This window comes from Drosophila rhopaloa, unplaced genomic scaffold (genome assembly GCF_018152115.1).
Source record: "Drosophila rhopaloa isolate 14029-0021.01 unplaced genomic scaffold, ASM1815211v1 contig_2, whole genome shotgun sequence".
NCBI lineage: Eukaryota > Metazoa > Arthropoda > Insecta > Diptera > Drosophilidae > Drosophila > Drosophila rhopaloa.
The window spans coordinates 750,144-777,602 of record NW_025335083.1 but is presented as its reverse complement, the minus strand read 5'-3'; the positions used below and the strand labels follow the sequence as shown (position 1 = coordinate 777,602).

The following is a 27,459-nucleotide window of genomic DNA, read 5'->3' as shown; positions in this document are numbered from 1 at the left end:
TAAGAATTTAGGATGTTTTGAAACATTTTAAAATCAGCGCAATATTGGCTTAACTTAGTTGACTTTGAATACGTGGCCTATAAGCCGAGATGTACTGTGCTATACTATATTTATTTCGTGTTGTGGTAGAATTATTAAGTTGGTTATAAACTTGACCTAAGCGCACAACTTTGAGTTAAAGGAAACCTGCTCTTCATTTATGAACGAGGAACTCAAGTGACGCACACAGTCAAATGTACCCCGACTGTTACGCCCTTTTGGCGGAAGAGATCCTGACTTTAGAACTAATAATCCGACAGCCTACAAGCGCCGGATTCCACCAAACAAAGAGCAAAAAATCTAGAAAAAACGAGAGAAGCCAGAAGATCTCGACATCTCTGCCGATGAAGGATATTTACCTAGCACAGGAGCAGTATAACGGAAGGAAAGCGAGTGAAGAGGCAAGCTGTGGGAGCGGGACAGCAGCACATGTACATACCAATACAGCGTCGCAGTCGTTCCACGGCTAGCTTTTCGTCATTCTTGACATTTTGTGGTGAATTGTCGAAAGCCACAGGATATGTACGGCAGTGTGCGTGCGGAGCGTCACTGCGCTTGTGTGGGTGTCCCGGCACTGGGGGGAAAAACAAAAATGGTGGACGGTAGGAAGTCTCCTCATTTGCTGTAATCGCATCAGGCAGGGACACTGAAAAAAGGGCGTTTTCCGGTTGGTTACCCGGCACTCCTCGCTCTCCTCCCGCGACTCTCTCTCTCTCTTTCAGGACTCTTGCTGGTGTGTCCACCACACTGCCGACTGTGCAATGGGTGAGTGGGTGGGTGGGTGAACTTGTGGGTGGCTGGTCGTATGCTTTTGGTCCACTATCAAGGGATGAAATGTAACATTTGGTAGCTTTTCGTAAATTTTCGACTTTCGCTGGGTTTCTTTTTTTTTTTTTTGTTTTTGTTCGTTTTGCTTTGCCCGGTTCTCAGTTCTCAATCCTCGGCGCTCGCTGCTTTTCATTTTCCCGTCTCAGCTATGTTTTTCGCTTTTCCGTTTGTGGCTTTGTGCGGGGTGGTGGGGTGGTGGGTGGTTACTGCCTTTGGCTTGGCTCGCCCTCCTGTCAAATTGACTGCAAAAAAGGACCTCTCCTTGGCAGCTTCACTTTCGTAATTGGCGGTCTGTTCGCTGCTGGCTCTGCCAGCCTTAGCTTCCCGTTTCATTCGCAGTTGGTCCGTCAGCCCATGCGATCTGTTTCTGGTTCCAGCGGCAGCAAATCGCGTCGGCATCTGGAAACATTCCTCTGAATAGCAAGTGACATTGTGCTTCGGTGTTGCGAGGAGTTCTTAATAAGTCGTCTCAAAGTCAAACTCAATTGTCAATTTAAGTGTGCAGTGTGGAACGTAAATCTAAGCAAACTGGATACATTAGGGTTCAAATATTTCCATCAACGGAAAATGGGCACAGGTAAAGGATGCGTCGGAATTTACCAATAACTTTTACCGGCGGTTAGTAATAAGTAGTTCTGCGACAACATTGAGCATAGTCGGAAGGTTGAAGGTTTTATATGAAGAGTTATTAAATTTGTGGTTTTAAAATTGGCAAAGACCCTGTATTAACAATAATGTGACATAGTCTACTAATCTACTAATTTTATTACCTAATATTCTAAAAGCTTCATGCATAAAAAAGGTAGTTTCTGGTAGTTCTGGTAAGTTAATTTAAAAAATTTACGAAAGAAAGCAATAACAACCGTCATTTTACGGTTGGTTAAAGAAGGTAAATTTATTAGAAGGAGTTTACTAGAGTATGATGGTAGTATTATGTTCACTTCCCGGTTAAAGTCGTGTAGAACAATTATTAAAAAGGTTTTTTCGCATAGACTTGATCCGGTCTATATGAACGCAATATTGGGGACAAAAACTGCTGAACACTAGGCCAGGATTTGTAGGACTAACGAAATTATTAAGTCTTTGTGACATTGGGATTATCGAATTTCTTTGACCACCTTGCCTTTATCGACTTCATTGTTGGACTCTTGAAGTAAAATATTTTATAATTGTATTTTTACCCGTTTCATAAATTGGCCATGAGGAAATATTTTACTAACCGTCTTCCGATTTTATCAAACTATAACCGTATTTTAAAATCGTGTGGAATGTGTGATTGAAATTAATTTTCTGATGGTTCATGTGGCAGATGTTCCCATTTGTATAATACCTGTAAAAAATACTTGTGTAAGTTTCAGCCATACAACTTTAAAGATCTTTAAAGACTTATATCTGTTGAAACAAATAGCTTGTTCGATTCGACTGTTTATGCAAGCTTCTGAATGAAGAGAAAATAATATCACTCGATATATAGTGCCTTAAGGAAAGGTGAAAGTCACAATACAAGTTTTAATAAAACAAATATACAATTTGCATAAAATTTAAAAATTCCCCCTCTGCACTATAGTGCCAACGAACATAAAGCATAAAGTTGAGCAATTATTGTAAAATGGTCTGATCACCAAAACGTAAGGACCATAGAGCCAATTACTTTTTCAAATAAAACTACCAAATAATCAAAATAATATTCTCGAAGTTTATATACCCTTGCAGTTATTACAATTCGACTACATTTCGATTTCTATGCCTATATTACTAAAAACATTGAAGCTATGTCGATTTTGCGATGCATTTTGCCATCGTTTCTATGGCAGCTATATGAAATTGTCTGATTTTAATTCAATATAAACCGTAATTCAATAATATTTAAATAAAACCAAATCCGAAGAACAAAAAAAAACAATTAAGAACAAAGTTATCTTTTTTTTAATTTTGTTTCCGATTGTTCCTATGGTCCGATCCGACTCGTTCCGACTTATATACTACCTGCAATAGAAAGACAACTTTTGGGAAAGTTTCAAGCAGATAGCTTTAAAACTGAGGGACTAGATTGCTTAGAAACGGACGGACGGACGGACGGACGGACAGACGGAGATACGGACATGACTAGATCGACTCTCCTGGTGATGCTGATCAAGAATATATATACTTTATAGGGTCGGAAATGATTCATTCACTGCGTTGCAAGCTTTTGACTGTATACTCCATAGTAATTGTATTTAAATAAATCTGAAAAAAGTTATTTAAGGATCTTATTTATATAAATCTCAGAAAAGTTTAATAAAACAGTTTTACAAATTGTTCGTCAAGGTTTATAAAAATCAGGTATATCTATACGAATCTTATATGAATGATAAACGCCGTTGCAGTTAATTGAGTTTTTGCTAATGATTGAGTTACCCTTTCATTTTAATATCGCGAACTTTAAATACTAGATCAACCATTTGTTTACTTTAATTCGCCATCGCGAATATAATGTGTAATACATTCTTTTTAATTTGTAAATTAAATCTGTTGTAATCCGTTTATAACTAAAGTGACTTGTAGATATTTGTCACTATAAAAAATAAATTTCCGTATTTTCCCTAGCTCGTCTTAATAATAATACTTTGCCCAGTTCTCCTTTTAAGTTTTCCGATTTTAAAATAACCTATTCTAAAGCTCTCACGCCAATATTGCAAAACTCTCACGTTTTTCCCACACCCGACACGATGTTTGCCTATATAAACATGTCCGAGATTTCCATAAAAATTCAGAAAGCATATTGTATACGGTTAATATCAAGACATAACCGGCAAACTAAAACAAAAAAGGGGTTCCAAAGTAGAAAGTGATGGCATAAATAAACAAAAATATGTAAAATCAACAATACCAAATTTTAAAAAAGAAAACAACGGACTGGAAAAGGTCTACCGCCAAAGGTGTCAGTGGGCCTTTAGATTCAGATTCCGATTCCGATGCAACCCCGAAAAAGGCGTCACGCCCGACCACTCGAGAGGTGTTAACACTCTGCGGACAATTGCCGATGCGCAGGGTGTGAAAATTGGCAACACGCGCAGACCAAACTCCGACCCAAAACCAAAACCGACTGAACTCCACCAGCGACAATATGTCAAATGTCACAGGACAAAGGACCACAACAAAGGGCGAGCGTTTTATTTTGACAAGTGCCGAGTGTTGAACTTAATTTGCGAAGCGTGCCAGTCAAAGGGCGTCCTTCTGCTGGAATCATATGGGGTGAGAGAGCGTGCGGGCCATTTTCACAAGCTAATCCGCGGCAAACACACTCGAAGCAGCGCCACAAAGTAGGCAACTTCTCTTGGCCGTGACTCACTGTTTTCACTCAGTACTCGGGGCGAAAGAGCTCTGAGGAAGGGGATTAGTGCTTGGCAAAAGTTAAATATGCCAATGATTGAATGAAATGTGTGACATGGGGCTTCAAATTGTTTCGTTCTAGTAAATAACAGTAAGTAGAAGTGCGTCTTAACTCAGATATATATATATTCAAATTCAAAATAACGATTACCTTAGTTTTATTTAAATACAAATCTCAAATAATGATTACTCTATATTTATATTAATAAAAATCTGAAACAATAAGTGATTTTCAGTATTAATTTTTACTGTAAGCTTTAGCAGTCAGCTAATTAATATAAATAAAAGATAAAAATTAAATAGGAACGTAGAAAAATTTCATTAAAACAATTACTTAGGAATCAATTCGTAAATTCTTAAATGTAAACCTTGTCCAGGAACATTTATCTGATCTTCCAAACTGCAATATTCACTATCCAAGTTCACTATCGCCGATGTTATGGCCATTTTTTCGCATTGGCCAACGATCGCTCAGCGTTTTGGCCTTCAGAAATCTATGATGGCCTTAAAACAGTTAACACCTTCACCCAACTGCTGGTTAAGCTAGCAAAACTACAAAATTATTAAAATATTATTGCGGTAACAACGCGCCTGTAACTAGCTATTTAATTTTTAAAAATCCCTAAAAGATAAAATTGCTTTAGCAAAATTATACATAACAGCGTCGATAGAAAAATTTAGTTACTCAAGCCCAGGATTCCATGACCTTATGATTACAACAAGCCTTAACTTTAAATAAACATACCCTTTGTAACCAACTATGGGAGATACTTGACATTACTAGTAGTGATCTTCTCTATTGGATTGAGGAGGTTCAGGACTTCCAGGTACTAGTTATTAAAAGAATTACTAGATTAGGAATATGAAATTATATACATATTTTAAGCCACTACTATGTATTTCGTTGTTTCTTAATGAAAATATTTATATATTCAGAATAGGAGTTAAGTTTTATAAAAATCGGACGTCTGAATCATATAGCTGCCATTGGAAGAATCGGGAAAAAGTAAATAAAATTATAAGTGTCTTGTTTTTAAAAATAAAGTCGTTTTCAACGATTTCAGAATTTGTCGAACGATAATCATAGGAACGACCAAAAAATGTATCCTAGATTCGACCTAGCTTTATGCTTTTTAAGCATCAAAATCGTATTATTAACTTATATCGCAGAACCAGTGGGTGATGGAACATAAGTTGGTATGTGACATTTACTCAGGAGCACCCAAAGTATGCATAATCAATGAAATCGTATATAGCTTTAAATAATTGTACATATGTATACCCATAAAGCACAGAGAGTAAGAGGGTGTACTCTTACATTTTTTCAAAGGAGCTGAAACCCTATAAATATATACTCTTAATCAGGATTATTACCCGAGTCGATCTAGTCGTGTCTATCTTATTTTTGGTTTCAAAAAGTTTTTATAACGGTAGACTCATTGATCAATACTTGTTGTTGCATGTTTTGCCTTTTGGGGTGAGTAACATAAAACTCTTAGTTAGGAAACTCGACTATTATGTTTCCCTGTATCACTCGGTACAATAATTTTTTTTCATTATACTTTCTTATCTCTTTATTATGGATATGTCTAGCATTTATAAAATCCAAGGAGTTTCAGAGTTATGCCTAATGAATTAATTTTAAAATGAATTGAAAATTTCATTACCACTTAAAAAAGTAAACTTGAAAAAAGTTTTTATTAAAATTAACTTAAAACAATTCTTTCTCTTGAAAAATTAATGATAAAATAGAAAAAAATGCTAGTGAAAACTTAATTTATTACTTTTAAAAAAATAATGATAATAAAAAAACATTTTATTACTTTTGAAGGAAAAAATGCTAATTTTTTTCATTAATAAAAACTTGTCTTGTTTGATTTCAAAATTAAAAATTATGGAAAATACAACTTTATATATACATAATATAACTGGTAACCCACAAAATTTGTTTTATGTCTTTGCCTATATGTATTCGAAAGCAATACCAATCTCACATCTATTGTGTTCCGTGAAGTAAACGTAAGAAATGGCACGCTTTTAACAACATTGATAATCGTTTGAAGAATTCGCAAATTCATAATGGATTTTTAATGCAATTTTACATTTAACAAGAAAGGAAAGCTAACTTCGGGCGGAGCCGAAGTTGAAATACCCTTGCAGAATATTCTGCAAATTATATTCTCCAAAATCATTCATAATGCATTCTTAATACTCATAAAAAATCCCAATTTCCTAACTTTAAAAACACTAAAGTTATGGCATTTCCAATCGTTCAGTTATATGGCAGTTATAGAATATAGTCCGCCGATCCTTATGAAATTTGATATGTCGGATTGATTAGGCAAAAATAAAACCCATAGAAAATCCCAACTTCCTAACTTAACAAACACCAAAGTTATGGCATTTCCGATCAATCAGTTATATGGCAGCTATAAGATATAGTCGGCCGATCCTTATGAAATTTGGTACGTCTGATTGATTGGCCAAATATAAAACCCATAGAAAATCCCAACTTCCTAACTTTACAAACACCAAAGTTATGGCATTTCCGATCAATCAGTTATATGGCAGCTATAAGATATAGTCGACCGATCCTTATGAAATTTGGTACGTCGGATTGATTGGCCAAATATAAAACCCATAGAAAATCCCAACTTCCTAACTTTACAAACACCAAAGTTATGGCATTTCCGATCAATCAGTTATATGGCAGCTATAAGATATAGTCGGCCGATCCTTATGAAATTTGGTACGTCGGATTGATTGGCCAAATATAAAACCCATAGAAAATCCCAACTTCCTAACTTTACAAACACCAAAGTTATGGCATTTCCGATCAATCAGTTATATGGCAGCTATAAGATATAGTCGGCCGATCCTTATGAAATTTGGTACGTCGGATTGATTGGCCAAATATAAAACCCATAGAAAGTCCCAACTTCCTAACCTAACAAACAGCAGAGTTATGGCATTTCCGATCAATCAGTTATATGGCAGCTATAGGATATAGTCGGCCGATCCCGGCCGTTCCGACTTATATACTGCGTGCAAAGGAAAGAAGGGTGTGTGCAAAGTTTCAATTCGATATCTTTAAAACTGAGAGACTAGTTCGCGTAGAAACAGACAGACGGACAGACAGACGGACAGACGGACAGACGGACAGACGGACAGACGGACAGACGGACAGACGGACATGGCTATATCAACTCAGGAGGTGATCCTGATCAAGAATATATATACTTTATAGGGTCGGAGATGTCTCCTTCACTGCGTTGCACACTTTTGACCAAAATTATAATACCCTCTGCAAGGGTATAAAAATGGGCAAATCCAAAGTCCGTCCTCTAAAGAACCCACGCTTTTTCTTTATCCTTAATCAATATCAAACAGCGAATTCTAATGTTGAGCCACCTCTAAAGCAGATAAAAATTAAAATGCGAATTCTTTAGAAGAGGTTGTACTTCTTAAATTCTGATGTCTTTTCAAACCGATTTCACTAATGCTTTTTTAATGATTAGTGAAAACTAATGATTACGCTTAAAGGCACAACTCTGATAGATACTCAATTATTTACATAAAAACCGGCTCAATTCCTAATCAAATTCAATTTAACAGAATCTGTCAGGAAATGTTTGGAAGGGCACATTTCAATGGTAATTATACCCGTTACTCGTAGAGTAAAATGGTATATTGTATTCGTGCAAAAGTATGTAACAGCTAGAAGGAAGCGTTTCCGACCCTATAAAGTATATATATTCTTGATCAGGGTCACTAGCCGAGTCGATATAGCCATGTCCGTCTGTCCGTCTGTCTGTCTGTCCGTATGAACGCTGAGATCTCGGAAACTATAAAAGCTAGAAGATTGGCATTTTGCATGTAGATTTTAGAAGTTCCTACGCAGCGCAAGTTTGTTTCAAAATGGTGCCACGCCCCCTTTAACGCCCACAATCGCTTATATACGATTTTAAAAATTTAAATATTTCGGAAAAGTAAAAATGCAGTTTTATTGTGTTTATCAATACCTATCGAAATGTAGAAGAAATTTTTCAAATCGGACCATTCGATAAAAAGTTATGCGTGATCAAAGTTTCTACCTCCATCTCCCTCGCACTCCCTTTACCTGAGTAACGGGTATCTGATAGTCGTGGCTCCCGACTATAGCGTTCTCTCTTGTTTTTTTAAATGTCAACCAAATACTGTATATTTCACACAATCTCAATAATGTTTAATTCTAAAACAATAAATTGAAAATTTGATCCTTGCGTTTTATAATACCTATATTTTCCCGTATCATTTTTAGCGGGCGACCGCCTGTTGGATATTCCTTGCAAGGTGTGTGGCGATCGCAGCTCCGGCAAGCACTATGGAATCTACAGTTGCGATGGTGAGTCCTAGAGACTGTTACAACAACTCCATTGTAAGCTTGCTAATCCTTTCCTTCAGGCTGCTCGGGCTTTTTCAAGCGGAGCATCCATCGAAATCGCATTTACACCTGTAAAGCTACCGGCGATCTCAAGGGTCGGTGTCCTGTGGACAAGACCCATCGCAATCAGTGTCGCGCGTGTCGTCTGGCCAAATGCTTTCAATCAGCTATGAACAAGGATGGTAAGTAACACACTGACATCCCCCCATACCTTTGTGTCCCGCCGTTGTTTCCTCTCCCACAAGTATTGTTTTGCTTTCCAAATACATTTAATTATGCAGCAAATTAGCTGACGTAGCCCGTCTTCGGCAAGGTTTTTTGGGCATAAATTAGTTTAAACTCGGAAACCGAAATGCCGCCGGCTCCTTCCACTCCTGCAATTGTGGCCAGGCTCGGGAAATTACCATTTGAGTTTTTGGCAAAATTTGTCATTAAGCTGATTATAAATTATGCGAGCCTCAATCCTGTGGTCGGGCCAAAGGACTTAATGGGGCAAAGTGTTGAATCTGATTTTTGCAAACACTAGAAAAAAAGAGAACAGTGCCAAAGGGTATATTGTGAGAAACAGCGTACTCTTAACAATTTGTAAACTGTGTTTTATGGTTCGTTTATAGAGAGAGCTAAATTTAACTACAGATAGAAAGAAATAAGGTTAAATAAAATCTTCTTTTTAAAGACTAACCTGTATTAAATATATTTCCAGCTATTTAGACATACAATCCGATTTAGATAACTTTTAAAATTTGTGCCGGGATAATTTAATAAATTTAAATATAAAGAATCAAAAAATCAGCTTTCAGCATAACACCCTTATTTTGAAAATAAGGGGTTTTCATTTTATGAAAAAGTTGTGGGACTGTCAAAATACTTTCCAATTCAAATAATTTACCTTAATACAATACATTACAGACACGCGAAAACTGAAGATTAAAAATAAAATATCAATTTTTGATTTTCTTATTTGTAACAAAAATTTATTCAAATGGTTAGGATGATTTTTGGTTAAAACGAACATCTGAATAAACTGTAACATATCTCCTGAAAAAATTATTAAAATTTATTGTTTCAAAAAAAGATTTAAAATTAAAGATTGTTTTACTAAACTTCCCACTTTTTCAAAGTTAAAGCAATGGAAAGAGGATACCGCACATTAACACTGAGCGGAATCTGCCACGTAGTATGTTTTGATTTTAGGCCTTGTTTAAAATATATGAACTTTTATAGTCAACAATTTAAAACAAAGCTTATTAGTTTAACAATGCCCGGATATTCAATTCAGCATACCAAATGTATCTCATTTTTAAATCGAGCAGCCCCCATCCATTCTGCAATCGGGAGTCGGATAGCCATAACCAAACCGAATACACAGCTCCATGCAACAATGCTAGCTTTAAAGCTCTTAAGCCAACATTAAATGTAGCATAAAAACACATAATAGCGACAAACATTCTGGGTATCTACTGTTGGGGGGGGGGGCGGACTTTGGCCGACTACATCCAGGAGCCAAACTCATCTCATGGATGTCGGTTTCGTATTTAGTATTCAGTAGCTGCCATTGATGGGTTCACTGCACAGAAAGCCTGGACAGAAGCAAGGGACAAGGCAGCGTGAGAATCGTTGCAGATTTTCTCACACGCAAGGGCCGCTCTTTGGGGTGGAGGGCTGGGCGTGAGGGTCGATTGACAATGTGCACTTAATAGCGGATTACACGCATTATCCGCTCGCTGAAAATGCGACTAAAATGTATTGACAATCAAGAGATGATGGCCAAAGCTCGAACTTAGACGTCAGTCAACCCAAGGACGTCCCCGCGATGATGGCTTGTAGACCGAAACGGTGCTAGAAAGAGAAGGGTCCGCCTACAGCTAGCCACCACCCAATTGAAAACGATAGAAGCGGACTATAGCATCCCACAAAAGAGCACAACTGGAAAAGAAAACAAGAAAGGAAAGCTAACTTCGGGCGGAGCCGAAGTTGAAATACCCTTGCAGAATATTCTGCAAATTATATTCTCCAAAATTATTCATATGATGCATTCTTAATACTCATAAAAAATCCCAACTTCCTAACTTTAAAAACACCAAAGTTATGGCATTTCCAATCGTTCAGTTATGTATATGGCAGCTATAGAATATAGTCGGCCGATCCTTATGAAATTTGATATGTCGGATTGATTGGGCAAAAATAAAACCCATAGAAAATCCCAACTTCCTAACTTAACAAACACCAAAGTTATGGCATTTCCGATCAATCAGTTATATGGCAGCTATAAGATATAGTCGGCCGATCCTTATGAAATTTGGTAGGTCGGATTAATAGGCCAAATATAAAACCCATAGAAAATCCCAACTTCCTAACTTTACAAACAACAAAGTTATAGCATTTCCGATCAATCAGTTATATGGCAGCTATAGGATATAGTCGGCCGATCCTTATGAAATTTGGTACGTCGGATTGATTGGCCAAATATAATACCCATAGAGAGTCCCAACTTCCTAACTTAACAAACAGCAGAGTTATGGCATTTCCGATCAATCAGTTATATGGCAGCTATAGGATATAGTCGGCCGATCCCGGCCGTTCCGACTTATATACTGCGTGCAAAGGAAAGAAGGGTGTGTGCAAAGTTTCAATTCGATATCTTTAAAACTGAGAGACTAGTTCGCGTAGAAACAGACAGACGGACAGACAGACGGACAGACGGACAGACGGACTGACGGACAGACGGACAGACGGACATGGCTATATCAACTCAGGAGGTGATCCTGATCAAGAATATATATACTTTATAGGGTCGGAGATGTCTCCTTCACTGCGTTGCACACTTTTGACCAAAATTATAATACCCTCTGCAAGGGTATAAAAAACAAGATGGAAAATATCGATTCAAGCAGTAACCGACGAGGAAATTCTCTGAATTGGAATACAATATTAACAAGACTTCTTACAGACTCCCACACAGAATTGAACGCGTATGGTTTAAATAATTACAATACCTGGAACATTTAAAGAGTTTTAATGTGAACAAGCTTTTATTAAGGTCTCAATGAAGAAGAAGTATTTTAAAAGAAATATCAATATTATCAGGATCTCACTGAAATAAGTTCTATCCAAATTTTAACCCAAATCTTAGAGTCACGTTCAGTTTTGACTAATTAATTAAAATCAACCAAAAAACTAAAATCTAAGCAAATTTACTTCAAAACACAACCTAATATTTCCCGTACCTCGAGCTCTTATTTTTTCTTTGATTAATTTCCAAAGCAATACTTAACGGGTAATATTTTACATTTTCATTAATGTATTTAATTTGAAGTTACAAAAAATTATAACTTCGCTTATGAGCTACAAGTTAAAGCCAGAAAATAAGCAGTTTTAAAAAGTACTCTACTTTTTTTTATGTATTTTTCTAAAGGATGATCACAGCGATTAAATGCTATGTTTTCGTATTTTTAGACTTTCTCAGTCACATCACGGCGATAAAAGACTAAGTTTTCATATTTTTAGGCCTTCTCAGACCAAGTCTGAAAAACACCAACAAGTGCTGGAATATGAGCGTGCTTCGAGATGTACATGTTCCTCACATTCTTTGCGATATTTTCTTAGTTTGCCGCTACAAAGCCTCATGTTAGGCTGCCTTTTTGGGGCTGGTTGGTTTTTCTTGGCTGGTTGCCGTAAATAAACAACAAACACACATGGACGCCAAACAATTCACACATCCTCCACAAACCTCACTCCACACCATCCACCTCACCCTATTTGAGCCCCAGAAAAATGCTACGACCTAACGCCATTGTAGTTCCCCCCAGACAAAATGCTTTTGTTGTTTAGAGCAGAAAGCAAAAAAGCCACAAAAATCGTTCAAGGCACGTTTGTGTAACATTTTTGTGAGTTTGGGTTAGGCGGGGTCATGCAAGAAGTAAAGTTGTTGGAGGTCGCCGGAGTTGACGACAGTGGTGGGGAATTGGGGGATTGAAATGAGTTTTGGCTGTGGTTAGCCATTCTTAGTTTGCCTTCCTACTGCTAAGTTTCCGTCTGCTTTGAGTGATTTTTCTATTGCGATCCCAAAAGGGCAAATATAATGAATTGGAAAGGAACTTATTTCTGTTAACTACTTAATAAGGTATTTATAGTTATAGATAATCTAATAACTGAATGTTTGCTTGAATATAAAAGCAATGGCCAAATTTTAGAAAGTTAAGAATATGTGATTTTTGAGCATGTGTTTTTATTTTTGCAGAAATATTTTTTCTTTTTTCGAGGCGTCTATATAATATCATTGTTTTTTTTGCCTTTTATATATATTATTATATTAATATTAAATTTATATTAATGTTATATTTTAAATAGTTTTTATTGGTGGGTGGGAAGTTCTTGACAGTTAAGGATTCTTAGGCTAGTGGTATGCAAACGCAGAAAATTAAAAGAATTAAGTCTGAGATACCCAATTGACATTAGGCATAATAAGTTTACTTTGAGAGCATATACATACACAAAGAAAGTAACTTTCTTAAAAAAGGTAAAAACTGTTAGATAAAATCCAACTTCTTCAAGAATAAATAAAACTAGCAAATTTTAAGCGATCTTTTCTCAGGTCGATCAATCGCATAGTTTTTTAAACTGTAACAGAGTATACATATAAATAAAATATTACAATTTATAACGTAATATAATACAAAAAAAATGCAATTTTTGTTAACTTCAAGGGATTTTATAATTAAATTAAGAAAAAAGAAGCGAGGTATATGAAAGTTTCTTTCGAAAACTTTGTTCAGAAAACTTTACCCGATTTTTTGGTACCTATCAAATATAGACTTTCCAGACTTCAGAGGGATTTTCTTGCTGTCAGGAGTCGAAATATTCAAGGTGATTCTTAAAAATGTTACAACTTATTTTCGTGTTATGTTTTTTTACAAAAAAATACTTTTACGTCAGTGCCATAACTCCACTTCCAATCTTTCAAATGTCATGAAATTTGGAGTAAGTATCACAAAGAGGAGGTGCTACCAATAATAACCTCAATGTTTAGTGCATTGAAAATGTGTATGCATCGTTTACGAAACCAATTTTTGATGGTGGCCTTGTCACAATGGCGGAATATGTTAGATTTTTAAGACTGAAAGAACAGGAAACTGCGCAAACTACATTAAAACCAAAAAAGATTGATTTACTCATCCCTCGCCGACGAAATGGCAATATGACAGTTTTCAGCTGACCAATCAGCACGCCACCGCACTTTGGAACTGACAAATAAGTTATTATGGGAAAATATGACAGGCATAGCACATTTTGCTGTCAAAGCTTTCTGAACTCACTCCCCCGTGCGGCTGACAGAATTACAAATGTTGGCTACTTTGTATGCTAATATCCTGGGGAGGGTACGAATTGGAGAATGGAGAAAAAATGAAAAGCGACGACGAGAGCTCTGCTTACAAATTATGTTGCCACTTGTCACATTTAATGGTATTTGCATTTGTATACACCAAAGTGTCAGCATCATCAACACGCATACTGCACGTAGCAACTCTCCCTTTCCAAGCCATCAGACATTTCTTTACTTTCTTTTTCTTTGCCAATATTTACGCAGCGGTTTAAGCGGATTTCTCATTTTGAGTGATTTGTGTCGCTTTGCGAGACCCATTCTTAAGAAACGCTTTTCAGCTGAGAAATGTAAAGTGGGGTGTGGTAATGATGGGGTCATTAGTCCCCCGAAAAGTGATATGTAATGATGCTTATAATGGCCAAGACAAATTCGTAAGTATTCCGAATTATGACATTTTAGAATGATAAGTAAAAAACTATTACATAATTTTGGGTACATTTTGTATGTTTTCTGTTTGTAAATATAGTTTTTATAAATGTACCCTTGATTCTATTAAACTTTTTTTAAAGTAGGAATTCAAAATAAACTGGAACGGAAGCTAACTTGCGTCATACCGCGAATTCATTCGTATATATATAAGAAGGATATTAGGAAAAGAGCAGCGAGATATTCCCATAATATTTTCGGAAAAAACTGTTTTTAACTTATTGTTCCTATGGCATCATGTCTCATAGTCCTCCGATCGATTTTTAAACTTGTTCAGTGTTCATATAAATATCACGGGAATTTAAATAGCCCTTACACTACTATTGACAGAGTATTTGGACAATACTCAAGGCATTGGTACGAAATGGAACAACATTATTTTATGTTTTCTGTTTATATATATAGTTTTAATAAATGTTCCCTTGATTGAAAATAGGAATTCATAATTAACTGGAACGGAAGCTAACTTGTGTCTTCCCGCGAATTCATTTGTATATATATAAAAAGGATATTCGAAAAAAAACCCGCGAGATATTCCCATCATAGCTCAAAGTCCCCCGATCGATTTTTTAACTTGATCAGTGTCCAAATAAAAAACACGATAATGTAAAAAGCCCACAAGCTCACAATGCCGATTTGGATAATACACAAGGTATTGGTCCGAAACGGAACAAATCCTTAGTGATGCTTGTGAAGAATATATTTGTACGAGTATACTTCTGACCAAAAATTTTAATACCTGAGGTTCTCCCTAGGTTAATATGAAAGATTCAAAAATAAAATTCCCATCTAAGCTAAACCCAGTTCTGTGCCAATAAACATATTTAAGAATCATTATTGTTTAGTTTTGGGGCACTACAAACTCCGGATTGTGTCGACCAAAATTTATTATAAGAGCATTTATCAAATCATTGTCGAAAGGGGTCAATTTAACGCTTAAATCAGTTTAATAGTATATAAATTATACTTTCATAACATTATATACTTTAAAAAAATTGTCAAAAACGAGACAAGCATTGAAAGGAAACCAAAAACACAAAATTAAATTATTTATTGGTTCAAGAAACAATTATTTTAAAATCAATCATTTTCATGGATTCTCGGCCGTGACAGACACTGACGTCTTCTGTAACAACACATCCTGATTAGCTTTTGACCGGCTATGACCACACCTGATTTGCCCAAGAATGGAGCACCCGCTACCCGCTTTTTTTTATCTTTAAAAATAATTAGTCAATAGACGAAAACAAGGTCCATCCTGTCTTAATATCTGTAAGTAAGATTTGCTCGTGTTTCTTACAAACCTCAGCTGCGGTACTTGAAATAAATTTAAAAAAAAATTTGTGAAGGTTTTGACCAGAGAACTTTAAAACTAAAATATTCATCTAATTGGAAACGGACAGACATCTAAATAGACAAAAAGACTAATTATGATTATTAATACAATTTAGTTATTAATCCTTATTGTTTTGAATAATTATAAGTTTGGCTTGATCTTTAAATGCATTTGTACGTTCCCACGTGAGCATGGGTTAAATTACTGATGGCCAAATAAGTCTAACCAATATTGGAGTTTGGTTTGATTTTGTCTGCTGTTTTCTATTAAAATGAATCCGTTCATCCCATCGAAGTGTAAACTTAGAAATTATCAAAGGCAACTTTTTCATCCTATATTTCCCCAGTTTTTGGCGAGGATTAGACAAGGCAAGGCATTAAGACAAACATCAGTAATAATCCCAAGGGGACGAAGAAAAGCCTTTTCCGAGATTCAGCCAACTATAAAATTATTGAAAACGACTACCAAATGGAAATGTTAATAGTTTCTGTTGGTGCTCTGACTCGCAGCTAGCAATGTACATTGTTCAAGTATATTGTTACTTACTTCTGGGTTCTTAAGCTCTTTTGTCAACAGACTGTGGTTCCCCAGCCTGGCTTCATTTTCGGGCCAAGTCTGTGGGACTGGCTCGTGACGGTGTCAATGTAAATTTTTGTTGTTGTTGATGTCTATTCCGGAGACGACTTTTTGGCGCTGGCGCAAAAGGCAGACTCGGCTAATTTCATGACCACATTTTAACGTATTGATTTTTGATGATGTGCGTGCATATGTATATAAACATTCGACAAGCCTACATAGGCATGCATATGTACGTATATCGAAACATATATGTCCCTCTGTGACATTTATTGTGTAGCTTTTAAGCCGCCAGGTTCGGTTGAGTTATCGTTGAATTCCCCCACCGTATTACGTATACGCAATTTCATTACACATGGCTGCAGGGCACAGAAAGCCATGGCTGAGAGACACGCCCACACATGCAAATTCACACGCACATTCACATGCGCTGCGTGTTTTACTTAATTGACATTATAGCCTACTATGATATGTGCATACACTTCTGCCAGGATACAGGACTGTGCGACATGTAAATGCGCCTGGCTTGCACATGTCATAGACAGGACCCCCAACACCCAACACCCAACTCCCAACACCCAAAGCCCATGCCCACATCCTCCACCCACGCCTGCATTGCAGTGTGCGTGAGTGAGTCAGAAGTGTCAGTGTCAACATTAAAAGCGGATTTAAAATCACTTACCCACTGGGCGAGTGCAACTCGGATGGGAGTCGGAGTTGGAGGCGGAAAAGCCGTTGGCCTCATCATGCACGGAGCCACTTTCTGCATGGAACGGGGTGCTGAAGGGCTGTAGGGATGCGACAGGCGTTAAACTTGCATGAAATGCCCCAAGAGTTTAACAACACAACGAATTTATGGGAGTATCAACAATCTATTGCTGGTCAAACTATTCAGTTATAAACAAGTATAGAGCGAACTCTATACTATAGAGTCAAGGTTGAATGTTATTTGTATCTTTATACGAAATACCCAAGTTAGACAAGAAAAAAAAACTTTTTTCTACCACCAAATTATGTTTGAGTTATGGAGACTTCAAGTGTATAATCGATTGCATTTGTATTTATACGTTCTACTTTCAAATTAAACTAATTCGACTTATACAAGAGTGACACAGAAATCCCTTCTATCCGAATTTCAATCTAAAATCAAATCTGTTTTGGGGTCGCAGTGCTTAAAGCTTGTTGGCTTGGTTTCATCTTCAAGTATAAGCGATAAAATTAATTCGTTTTTTATGCGTGTATTTTTTAAGGTGCAATTTGGGGAGGTGGCTCTTAAATTTTAACAACTGGTTAAATTTAAGGTGAAACGAATTTAAGGCTTTAACCCACCCTAACAGTTCCAATTTTCCAAACTTTCACTTTTGCGTTTCCACCGGTAACGGTAGCCTGTGATCTTTAAGAAATAATTTTTGTACCGGACCATCCAAGCAGATTTGTAATTTGGCGGCTAATGTAGTTGGCTCATTACTTCCGGTATAAAGTATGACTTAATAACTACAAAAAATTAAACCATATACATTTGTAAAAATGTATTAGTTTAAGTTTTAATTATCCCATATAAATTTTTAAAAATGTATTGGTTTAGGTTTTTCTTGTTTACTTGACATGAATATAAAATCTAATTAACACTTGACTTATAAACTCTTATCCAGAAATCCAGGAGTTTCCCCTTCACCTTTCACCCTTCAACTGTCACAACCTCTTTCTTCGCCGCAAACAAACACCTGGAATATCTCTCAGGCTTTTCTAAACTGTGGAACAAAAAGTAACGTCCGCTGGTGAAAAGAGAGAGCAAAAAAATTACAATCTACAAATCTAATTAGCAACTCATTACGAGGATCACACCCTCCTCACAAAACACCACCGCCCCCGCAGGAAAGCGAAACAAATCGAAAAAGAGAAACAGAGCAACATATTGACCGATTTGCTGAAGTTAATCAATTAATTAGGGTAGCGGAAAGGGAAGTGGACCACGGCTTCCGTAAAAGCAAAACCAATTATGTCAAAATACATGCATTCATGGGGTGTTGAGGGGCAAAAGCTGAGGGGAGACAGACGCAGACAAAGGCGCGATGCTGTGTCCGGATGCCAGAATGGGCAAAGAAAAACGCGACGGAAAAATTAATGATAAGTGGCAGTGGGAAAGCGAGCTGCCACGCAGCTGTTCCGTTCCCACAGCATGACACGACCACGTCCACGACCACGACGACTTCACGACGATACCGCACGCAAGATCCCAAATGATGGCCATCATCATCGAGTTGGCGAGCAGCTATCTGCCTGGCCAGAACTGGCAAGGAAACCCTGCCGCCCATAAGCTGAAAAGCGCAACGCGTGCCCCAGAAATCGAAATAAATAAATCTGCCGACGGTAATGAGCGGGCCCTCGCTTTACATGCGGGGCCATCCAGATAATGTCGTAATCAAAACTCACCAAAAAGGAATATATCAAAATGCGATTGTTTGGCAGGCAAATTAAAAGTAAATAAGGCAACGCTTGCAAATTGTGAGAGGAGGGCGAAAAGCGAAACCGAAACCGAAAATAAAATAAAAAGATATATAAACCGTGAAATTAGGAAAACACTTGAAGTGATTCGATGTGCTCCGAAATCATGTAAGCGGGGGGGGTGTTTGCGTACACCCTGCATTCTGGTTCGGTCGGGGTTGCACGGACTAGTAATGGAGTGCTTAATAGTCCATAATGGAAACATTATGTCGGCTCAGGGGCTGCTCGAGTACTCAGTCACCCACGGTATTGTCGGCCAAACAATGGAATATGAATTGAGCACTTGTCAAGTAGTTAGCTGTGGCCGGGGTGACTCGCGAATACATTCTTATTATGCGGCTCAACCTGAATATTTATATTGAACAGTTTCAATCATATTATTCCAACAAAGAATAAGATATAATAAAGCTTTATTTGGAAACAAAAATTTTGAAAATCTAGAAGTAAGCGAGTTTTTCATAGTCGAGTGGCCTTTGAAAAGCAAAACAATACTCAAATAGGGACGGAATAAGATTCGAACAAAGTGATAAGCAAACTCCACTCATAAATTACATAAAGCAAGAAAGTGAAAATACTGATTAATTAATTAATAATCTTCCTTGATTTATGTAATTACTTAACCAGTTGCTATTTGTATAAACATTTATTGAAAAATAACGATGTTATACCGATTTTTAACAATAGTTCCTATGGCAGCTATGTATATATAACATAGTCACCCGATTTTCATTAAATTTAATCATAAAAAATTACTAAGCAAAGCGAATTCCGAAATTCATTTAGAATAATTTTTACTCATTTAAAGTCTGTCCGTCCGTTTTTAGGCAAACTAGTCCTTTAGTTTCAAAGCTATGTGGATGAAACTTTGCAAAATGTATTCTTTTTGTTGCATAAAGTACGTCAGTCGGAAAGGACCGGATCGGCCATAAGAATAATCTGGAAAAAAAGGAAATAAAGTTATGAATTCGTTGTTTCCTAGTATATATCCATTTACCCCGAGATATAGTATTTTTAGCAATTTCAGAAAAACGGTTTTGGTTTTATAAAAATGGGACGACTGTATCAAATAGCTGCCATAAGAACAATCAGGAAAAAGCAAATTTTAATTATAACTACATTGTTTCCAAAATATTATAATTTTTGAAGATTTCATACCTTACTTTAATAAAAATCGGACGACTATATAAAGTAGCTTCATTGTTTTTAAGCATCGAAATCGAAACATAGAAAATTTATTTTGTACAGCTGAAGAGTTCACTTTGGCTTGCCTACGATTGCTTATTTTCTTGTTTATGATGTTATATGATTTAGTCGTCTAATTTTTATAAGGCTATTACCAAATTTCTAAATATATATATTTTTTTGTAAACATTATTTAACATGCCACATAAAGATGGACCTTGTTTCGTGTATAATAAGGTGTATTTTAAAGATCCCAAAAAAGCGGGTAGTAGTTGTTTTTTAACAAAAACAACTTTGTTGTAAATGATTATATCTCAAGGTGAATTGAAAAACCCACACAAATTAAGAATGTGGAATCTGAATTCTATATTTTCAGTTAAATAGTTTATTCTCACAAATGTCAAATACAATTTTACGCTTTTATGAAGAATTAAAAGATAAATTTATTCTTTGTATTGAAACACACTTACTTCACCAACGACTCTGCATTAGCAGAGTTAACTTTTTTTACTTAATACAATTGGGTTCATTTAAAACGCCTGCAGCTATTTTCTTGTTTTGTATATAAGGCAGACACGACTTGTGCATTTTCCATCTTTCATAACTTTTCAGTAAGTAAATCAGTCGTTACTTTTTTACTCATCAACTTACTTTTCTACTTTTGCTTTTGGTTGTCCTTCAGCCAAAGTTTTTTTTCAAGAAAAAATGGCATATTCTCAAAGTAAAGTGGAGTGCTTAAATCAAGGAGGATGGGAATATACAAATATTATAAGTTTTCCTGCCATGGCAGCTAATTTTGTTGCCTTTTTCACGCGTTTTATGTTTGAAGGAGAAAGACGCATTCGGAGTCAAAGGCAAAGGGTTAACTTGAAGTTTGAGTTCCGCAGGGGGGTTTTCAACTTTTCTTTCGTATTTTGCAGAACCACAATTTTTAAGTCCCGCTGGAAATTGGGACCTGAAGTTTGTTAAACCCGCAGCATAAAAATTTGATGAGTTTGGCATTTTCTTTAATTGAAAATTGTGATCTTTTGAAAGCTTTGAGACTTTTTTCCGCTCTAGATGGAAACTTTTTTCTAGTTTTATTAAACGTGAAGCGGAAAGAAGCTAGAGTTGGGGGCAAAAGCCCCTCAAGTGACTGTAGTCATTTTACAGAGAGACGCACTCGCATATGCGATTAGCTGGGGATTAAAATGTCACCCCTTTTGCGCTACGTCATGCAATCTACAAGATAGGCAGAGCAGCTACAGATACATTTAATTACAAACAAATAAAAGTCATGACAGCCACACACACATGGTGAGCCCCGCAACCTCAACCCCCATTATTCCATTCAGGTTTAGCTTAAGGCATATGCAACAGTTCACACGCCCGAGGACAGTTCATCTATCCGCTACTCTGTATCTTTATAGCTCGTATCTTTGCATCTCTAGCGTTCTAATAATCGGTTTATTGTTTCTTCCCTCCTGTCCCTCACTTCTTTCGAAAGTCGGGGAAAGACCAACCTTTGGGACCGTACCACAAAACCTTTTCCGAAAAGTTTTAAAAGGGAAAGATTGTGCAGAAGAGAAGAAAGCCGAGCGAGAGTATCTTTGAAATTAACTTTATTTATTTAACTACTTAAAGGCAGATTATCGCAATTACACACTTGAAGTGATTTTATGCAAACTAGGTTGGCCCGTAGATGCAATGATATTAAAACACGGAGATGTCTGTTAAAATAAGTATGAGCAAACACCTCATGGTCCGTGCAAATCGTTATTTATTTTTTCTAAATAAATACGTTTTTGCAAATATAACGTATATGTCCAGGCGAACTTATTAATGCGCAAGGTGGGTTTATGGATTATAGATGGAGTTTTTCATTTTTTTTTTGTTATGAGAGGATATATACTTCTCTCATTTTCAATTTTTTGTACCTATGAAGTGAATTCTAATGATCAACCGAAGGGAAAAACATGCATACTTGGTATAAAAAACCTTGACAAAACCGAAATTTAGGATTGTGTTCGACTCGATCAAATTTTTCCAAAAGTTTATACATTTCCCAAATCGATAGGGCTGTAAACAAGACTTCTAAATGTTTTCAATAGTCAATTCTTCCCCTTTCCTCCCCAGCTGTTCAGCACGAGCGAGGTCCAAGGAAACCAAAGCTGCATCCGCAACTGCACCATCACCACCACCATGCTGCGGCCGCAGCCGCGGCTGCCCACCACGCAGCAGCCGCCCACCATCACCACCACCACCACCACCATGCCCACGCCCACGCAGCGGCCGCCCACCACGCTGCCGCCGCCGCAGCGGCTGCCGCTGGCCTGCACCACCACCACCATGGCGGCCACCTGCCCGTCTCCCTGGTGACGAACGTCTCGGCCTCGTTTAACTACACGCAGCACATCTCCACCCATCCGCCCGCGCCGCCCGCTCCGCCAGGTGGCTTCCAGGGGCCAGCCCCGCCCACTGGCCATCTGCACCACGCCGGTGCTGGACATCACGGCCCGGCGTTCCAGCATCCTGGTCCAGCGGGACATCCCGGACACTCACTGCCGACCCCACATGCCGCCCTGGCCAGCAGTTCGGGCGGAAACGGAAGCTCGATCTCGAGCGGCGGATCCGTGGTGGGCGGTCCCTCGATGCCCTTCTCCTCGCACTTGCTGCACCACAACCTGATAGCGGAGGCGGCCAGCAAGCTGCCGGGGATTACGGCCACAGCCGTGGCGGCCGTGGTCTCGTCCACCACCACGCCGTTCTCTTCGGCGGCACAGGCGGCATCGCCCGGCAGCAACAACCACAACTACTCGCCTTCGCCCAGCAACTCCATTCAGTCGATCTCGAGCATAGGATCGCGCAGTGTCGGCGGCGAGGAGGGACTCAGCCTGGGCAGCGAGAGTCCGCGGGTGAACGTGGATACGGAGACGCCTTCGCCGTCGGCCTCGCCGGCCTTGAGTGCCGGCAGCATTTCGCCGGCTCCCACGCTGACCACCTCTTCGGGATCTCCACAGCCCCGCCAGATGTCGCGGCACAGTCTCAGCGAGGCCACCACGCCCCCCAGTCACGCCTCCCTGCTGATCCGCACCAGCAACAACAACAACAATGGGGAGCACAAGCAGTCGAGCTACACATCCGGATCGCCGACGCCCACCACGCCCACGCCACCGCCCCTTCGGCCGGGGGGAGGTGCCTCCTGCCCCACGGGCACGAGCTCCAGCGGATTCCTGGAGCTGCTGCTGAGCCCGGACAAGTGCCAGGAGCTCATCCAGTACCAGGTGCAGCACAACACACTGCTCTTCCCGCAGCAGCTGCTGGACTCGCGACTGCTCTCCTGGGAGATGCTGCAGGAGACGACGGCGCGCCTGCTCTTCATGGCGGTGCGCTGGGTCAAGTGCCTCATGCCTTTCCAGACGCTCTCCAAGAACGACCAGCACTTGCTGCTCCAGGTGAGGCTAGGCGCCAAGCTATTGGGCCATCTGTTTTGCACGTTTTAATTCCTGTTAAGATTAAGGATTGGGAAACTGTTTTCCAACTTGCTTCACATATATATGAAAAGATCAACTCCAGTAACCAGTAAGGATATGCTAGCTTTTTGTTAGTCTAACGAACTAAAATAGCAATTAAAAAAAAGAATTAAGGAACGCTATAGTCGAGTGCCACGACCATCAAATAAAGTTAATAAAGTCTATTGAAAACTTCGAAAATAATTTCTGATTTGAAAAATTGTGTGTTTTGATAGATGTTTTTTTTTAAATTAAAAATAAAAAAGATGCCTAAAAGTCTTTTGCTCTCATTAATATATGCATGTATACAGTGACGTTATAATGAACACTATAATTTGCTTGTTGGTGTGTCGGTGGATATTAACCGAATATGTTTTTATAACTCCTAATAACAAGTCTTTACCAGTCACTACAGAATTTCGCAATATATGGGCGTGGCCACTTAAAATAAATTTCCGCTTATTAAGGGTAACTAGAGTCTACATGCTAAATCTAGCTCTTTTATACGGACGGACAAACGGACAGAGAGGCGGACATGGCTATAAAAACTCGGCTACTGATCCTGAATAAGAATATCTATATACACTTTATAGGATCGGAAACTCCTTCTTCTTCCTGCTGCATATTTTTGAACAAAAACTCAAAAACTAAAAATCAAAATTCGAGATGTCAACCAAAAGTGGCCAGCAAAATTTTCCAACTATTGTTTTTAGGCAAATTAAGTGAAGGCAGCGTGATAGGCATTTTAAAATACCTCCTTAACGACATATATGACAAGTCTTTAGCTTAATAAGCTATGGGCGTAGAAAGCTTAGCAGGTTTTTCCAATACTAGTAAAACTAATTTTTTTTATAACACAATTAAAATAATTCAAAGATACTAAACCCGCGATTTGAGCTTTTTAAAAATGAAAATTATTGTTTGTTTGTGGGCATGCACCAGCAATTTTGTTGCTGTTTGTATGCGCAAATAAACCAAAATTTGAATATTCGAAAGACCAGTTAAATCTTGAATTTAAAATACTGCATTGTTGTTTTAAAATTAGTTTCCCTTAACATATCATAACTTAGCTAATATCCTATTTATTTCTTTTTTAGGAGTCTTGGAAGGAGCTCTTCCTGCTCAACCTTGCACAGTGGACTATTCCCCTGGACCTGACGCCCATCCTGGAATCGCCCCTCATACGGGAGAGGGTGCTGCAGGACGAAGCCACGCAGACGGAGATGAAGACGATCCAGGAGATCCTGTGCCGCTTCCGCCAGATCACCCCCGATGGCAGCGAGGTGGGCTGCATGAAGGCGATCGCCCTGTTTGCCCCGGAGACCGCCGGCCTGTGCGACGTGCAGCCGGTGGAGATGCTGCAGGACCAGGCGCAGTGCATCCTGTCCGACCACGTGCGTCTGCGCTACCCCCGCCAGGCGACCCGCTTCGGAAGGCTGCTGCTCCTGCTGCCGTCGCTCCGAACCATCCGGGCCGCCACCATCGAGGCGCTCTTCTTCAAGGAAACCATCGGCAACGTGCCCATTGCGCGGCTGCTGCGTGACATGTACACTATGGAGCCGGCGCAGGTGGACAAGTGAACCGGTCCCGAAAAGTAATCAAAATCGATTCAGTAGCACCTAACCTGCAAAAATATTTGTACACCAATGCGACCCGAAAAGTATTCAGATTCACTGCGGAGCGAAATGGAAAAGTGGAAAAATGGAAAAATGGAGTGAACTTGCCAGCTCGCCCGGGCAGCAACTGCAGATGCGGCCGTTCGCAGGAGCCATGTAATATATATAAATGTACAATCCGCGCCCTTCATTGGCGCTCCGCTGCCGCCGCCCACGTTCCCACACCTTGATTTATCGCCAGCAATGCGTCGCGCTCGCTTTACTTTCGTTCCATTTTCTAACATTTTTATTCCCGTTTTATTTCATCTTTTTGGCAGGGTTTTTTCTTTTTGACTGCCTGTGCGGCGCTCTGTATTTATCTTTCATTCGACGTTTTGTCGTCGCTTTTCTAAAAATTCCCCATGTTATTTCAACCTGGCAAGGACCTCCATTCCCATCGCCATTCCCATCCTCATTCCCATGCCCTTGCTTACAAATCACTCCCCTTTCTGCGGTATCGAAATCGTTGTCGCAGATATGTTGACTTTTTTCACGCTTTGGCTTTGAAATACCCTTTAATATGGCAAATAAATTAAGTTTAACTCAGCTTTTAAAAGATTTGATTAATCAATATTCTTGTTTAGCAAGATTGTCATCAATATTATCTTTCTTCAGGAAGAAAACGACCATCCTTCCCCTAGCATTGAAACCGATCGTTGTTGCAACATGGCCTGCCAATTATGATTATGTAATTGAGTATTTTCAATCATACAAACCAAATTTTGCCAGAGCCCGTTCTGACCAAGACTCCATATATCATCATAAATACAGTAACAATTAACTACTATTCCACATACACGCAATTATGGCTAAAAGCATCGAATATCTACAAATTTACACGATCGTTCCAAGTCTGATAATGCGTTATTGAAACCCATGTGAGGGCTTAAATAAAATTAGAAAAATATTTTGCTATTTAGCCTTTTCAATATTTCGGCGCATTTTCGGATACTGTCTCATACTAAAGGGTATTTAAAATCGTTATAAGGCCGGTCATATCTGAAAATCTGTCCACTGTCAAGATTTAATATGACTGCCCTTTATGCAGGAACGTTTTTTATACCCTCCTACCTCTTTTTCTCAATTTCCTTTTTTCCTTATGGGGTAACATTCCTGATAGCACGTTTAGTAATCGTGAAAATGAAAAATCAACTTTGCCGCAGGTCAAACGACCAAATTTATGTTGCATGTTATGCCTCACTGTTACTGTTGTCTCGTTGGTTGCGTCTCTGGCTTGATGTTTCAGTTAGTTTTATCTAATGCATATCTATATACAAATGCATCGATAAAAATGGACATGTATGCATCTGCAATGCGCATTGATAAAGTCTTTGTTTATGCAAGCCGAATGTTTTATAATTGATTTTTTCACATTGATACTCGTAACGATGTAAGAACATGAAATTAGACTTAGCAAAAATAAAATCCTTATATATATATATAAATAAATGTAAAATAATTATGGCCAATAACCAACTAAGGGATATTGCACATTTAAATAAATTGAAATATTACGAAAAATACGAAGTTATTTATTTATTTATTAACTGAGTATAAGCTTAAGTATAACTTTTAATTAAAGCTAAGGACAGCAGCTTTGGTTGACTTCATTCATTTTCGAGTCGTAACAATAATAACATTTTCGTATTAAGGTTACATTCTATAATTCCCCAATCTATATTGTGTAATTTAAAGATTTATTTATTCAATTGCATTTTATTCTTATTTATTTACGAATATTTATTTTAATAACTAATTGTATGTGTTTCTCATGCCGTGCTTTAGGTTTATTGGTACTCCATTCATATTATGCGTATTTTTCATCTATAATTAATAGTATAAATCGTCATCAATAAGTTATAGATTTGTGTGTTTTATGATTGGTGAATTATGAATTCAAGATTGTTTAAGCGTTGATGGAATTTTGGGTTGGAAAGGACATTAAGAAGGTTGCTAATGGGTATTTGCGTTTTACAGTTCTGGAACGCTATACATTAATTAAGGATATGCTCAAAGGACATTGTGTTGTTGTTGCAGAATTACTACAGTTTTTTATATAAGTTGTATTAAACTGTAATTAACAAAAAAATCGATTGCCTTTCTTATAAAAATGGTTTATTTTAACAAAAAACGTTTGCTCTTAAAAATAGAAATAAAAAAATACAAAGTTTTCTTTTTTAATTAATACTTTTTAAGCGGTGGGCAAATGCATTTTTAAGGGGAAGACAAACGATTTATTA

At 38.0% G+C, this 27,459-nt stretch overlaps 1 protein-coding gene across 1 annotated transcript; it reads left to right on the top strand.

Annotated features, from left to right (window-relative positions):
* The first annotated feature begins 1,187 nt into the window (after nt 1-1,187).
* On the top strand, nt 1,188-26,550 carry LOC108043011 (protein dissatisfaction). Its single transcript, XM_044459715.1, has 5 exons — nt 1,188-1,444; nt 8,543-8,626; nt 8,686-8,847; nt 22,189-23,507; nt 24,662-26,550. The coding sequence occupies exons 1-5, from the start codon at nt 1,435-1,437 to the stop codon at nt 25,142-25,144; spliced, it is 2,058 nt and encodes a 685-aa protein (XP_044315650.1). The 5' UTR covers nt 1,188-1,434; the 3' UTR covers nt 25,145-26,550.
* Nucleotides 26,551-27,459: the final 909 nt, after the last annotated feature.

Coding starts and splice junctions, on each gene's coding strand:
- LOC108043011 (XM_044459715.1), top strand. Junction 8,627..8,685: donor TGGAATCTACAGTTGCGATG/GTGAGTCCTAGA, acceptor CCTTTCCTTCAG/GCTGCTCGGGCTTTTTCAAG. Junction 8,848..22,188: donor ATCAGCTATGAACAAGGATG/GTAAGTAACACA, acceptor TTTCCTCCCCAG/CTGTTCAGCACGAGCGAGGT.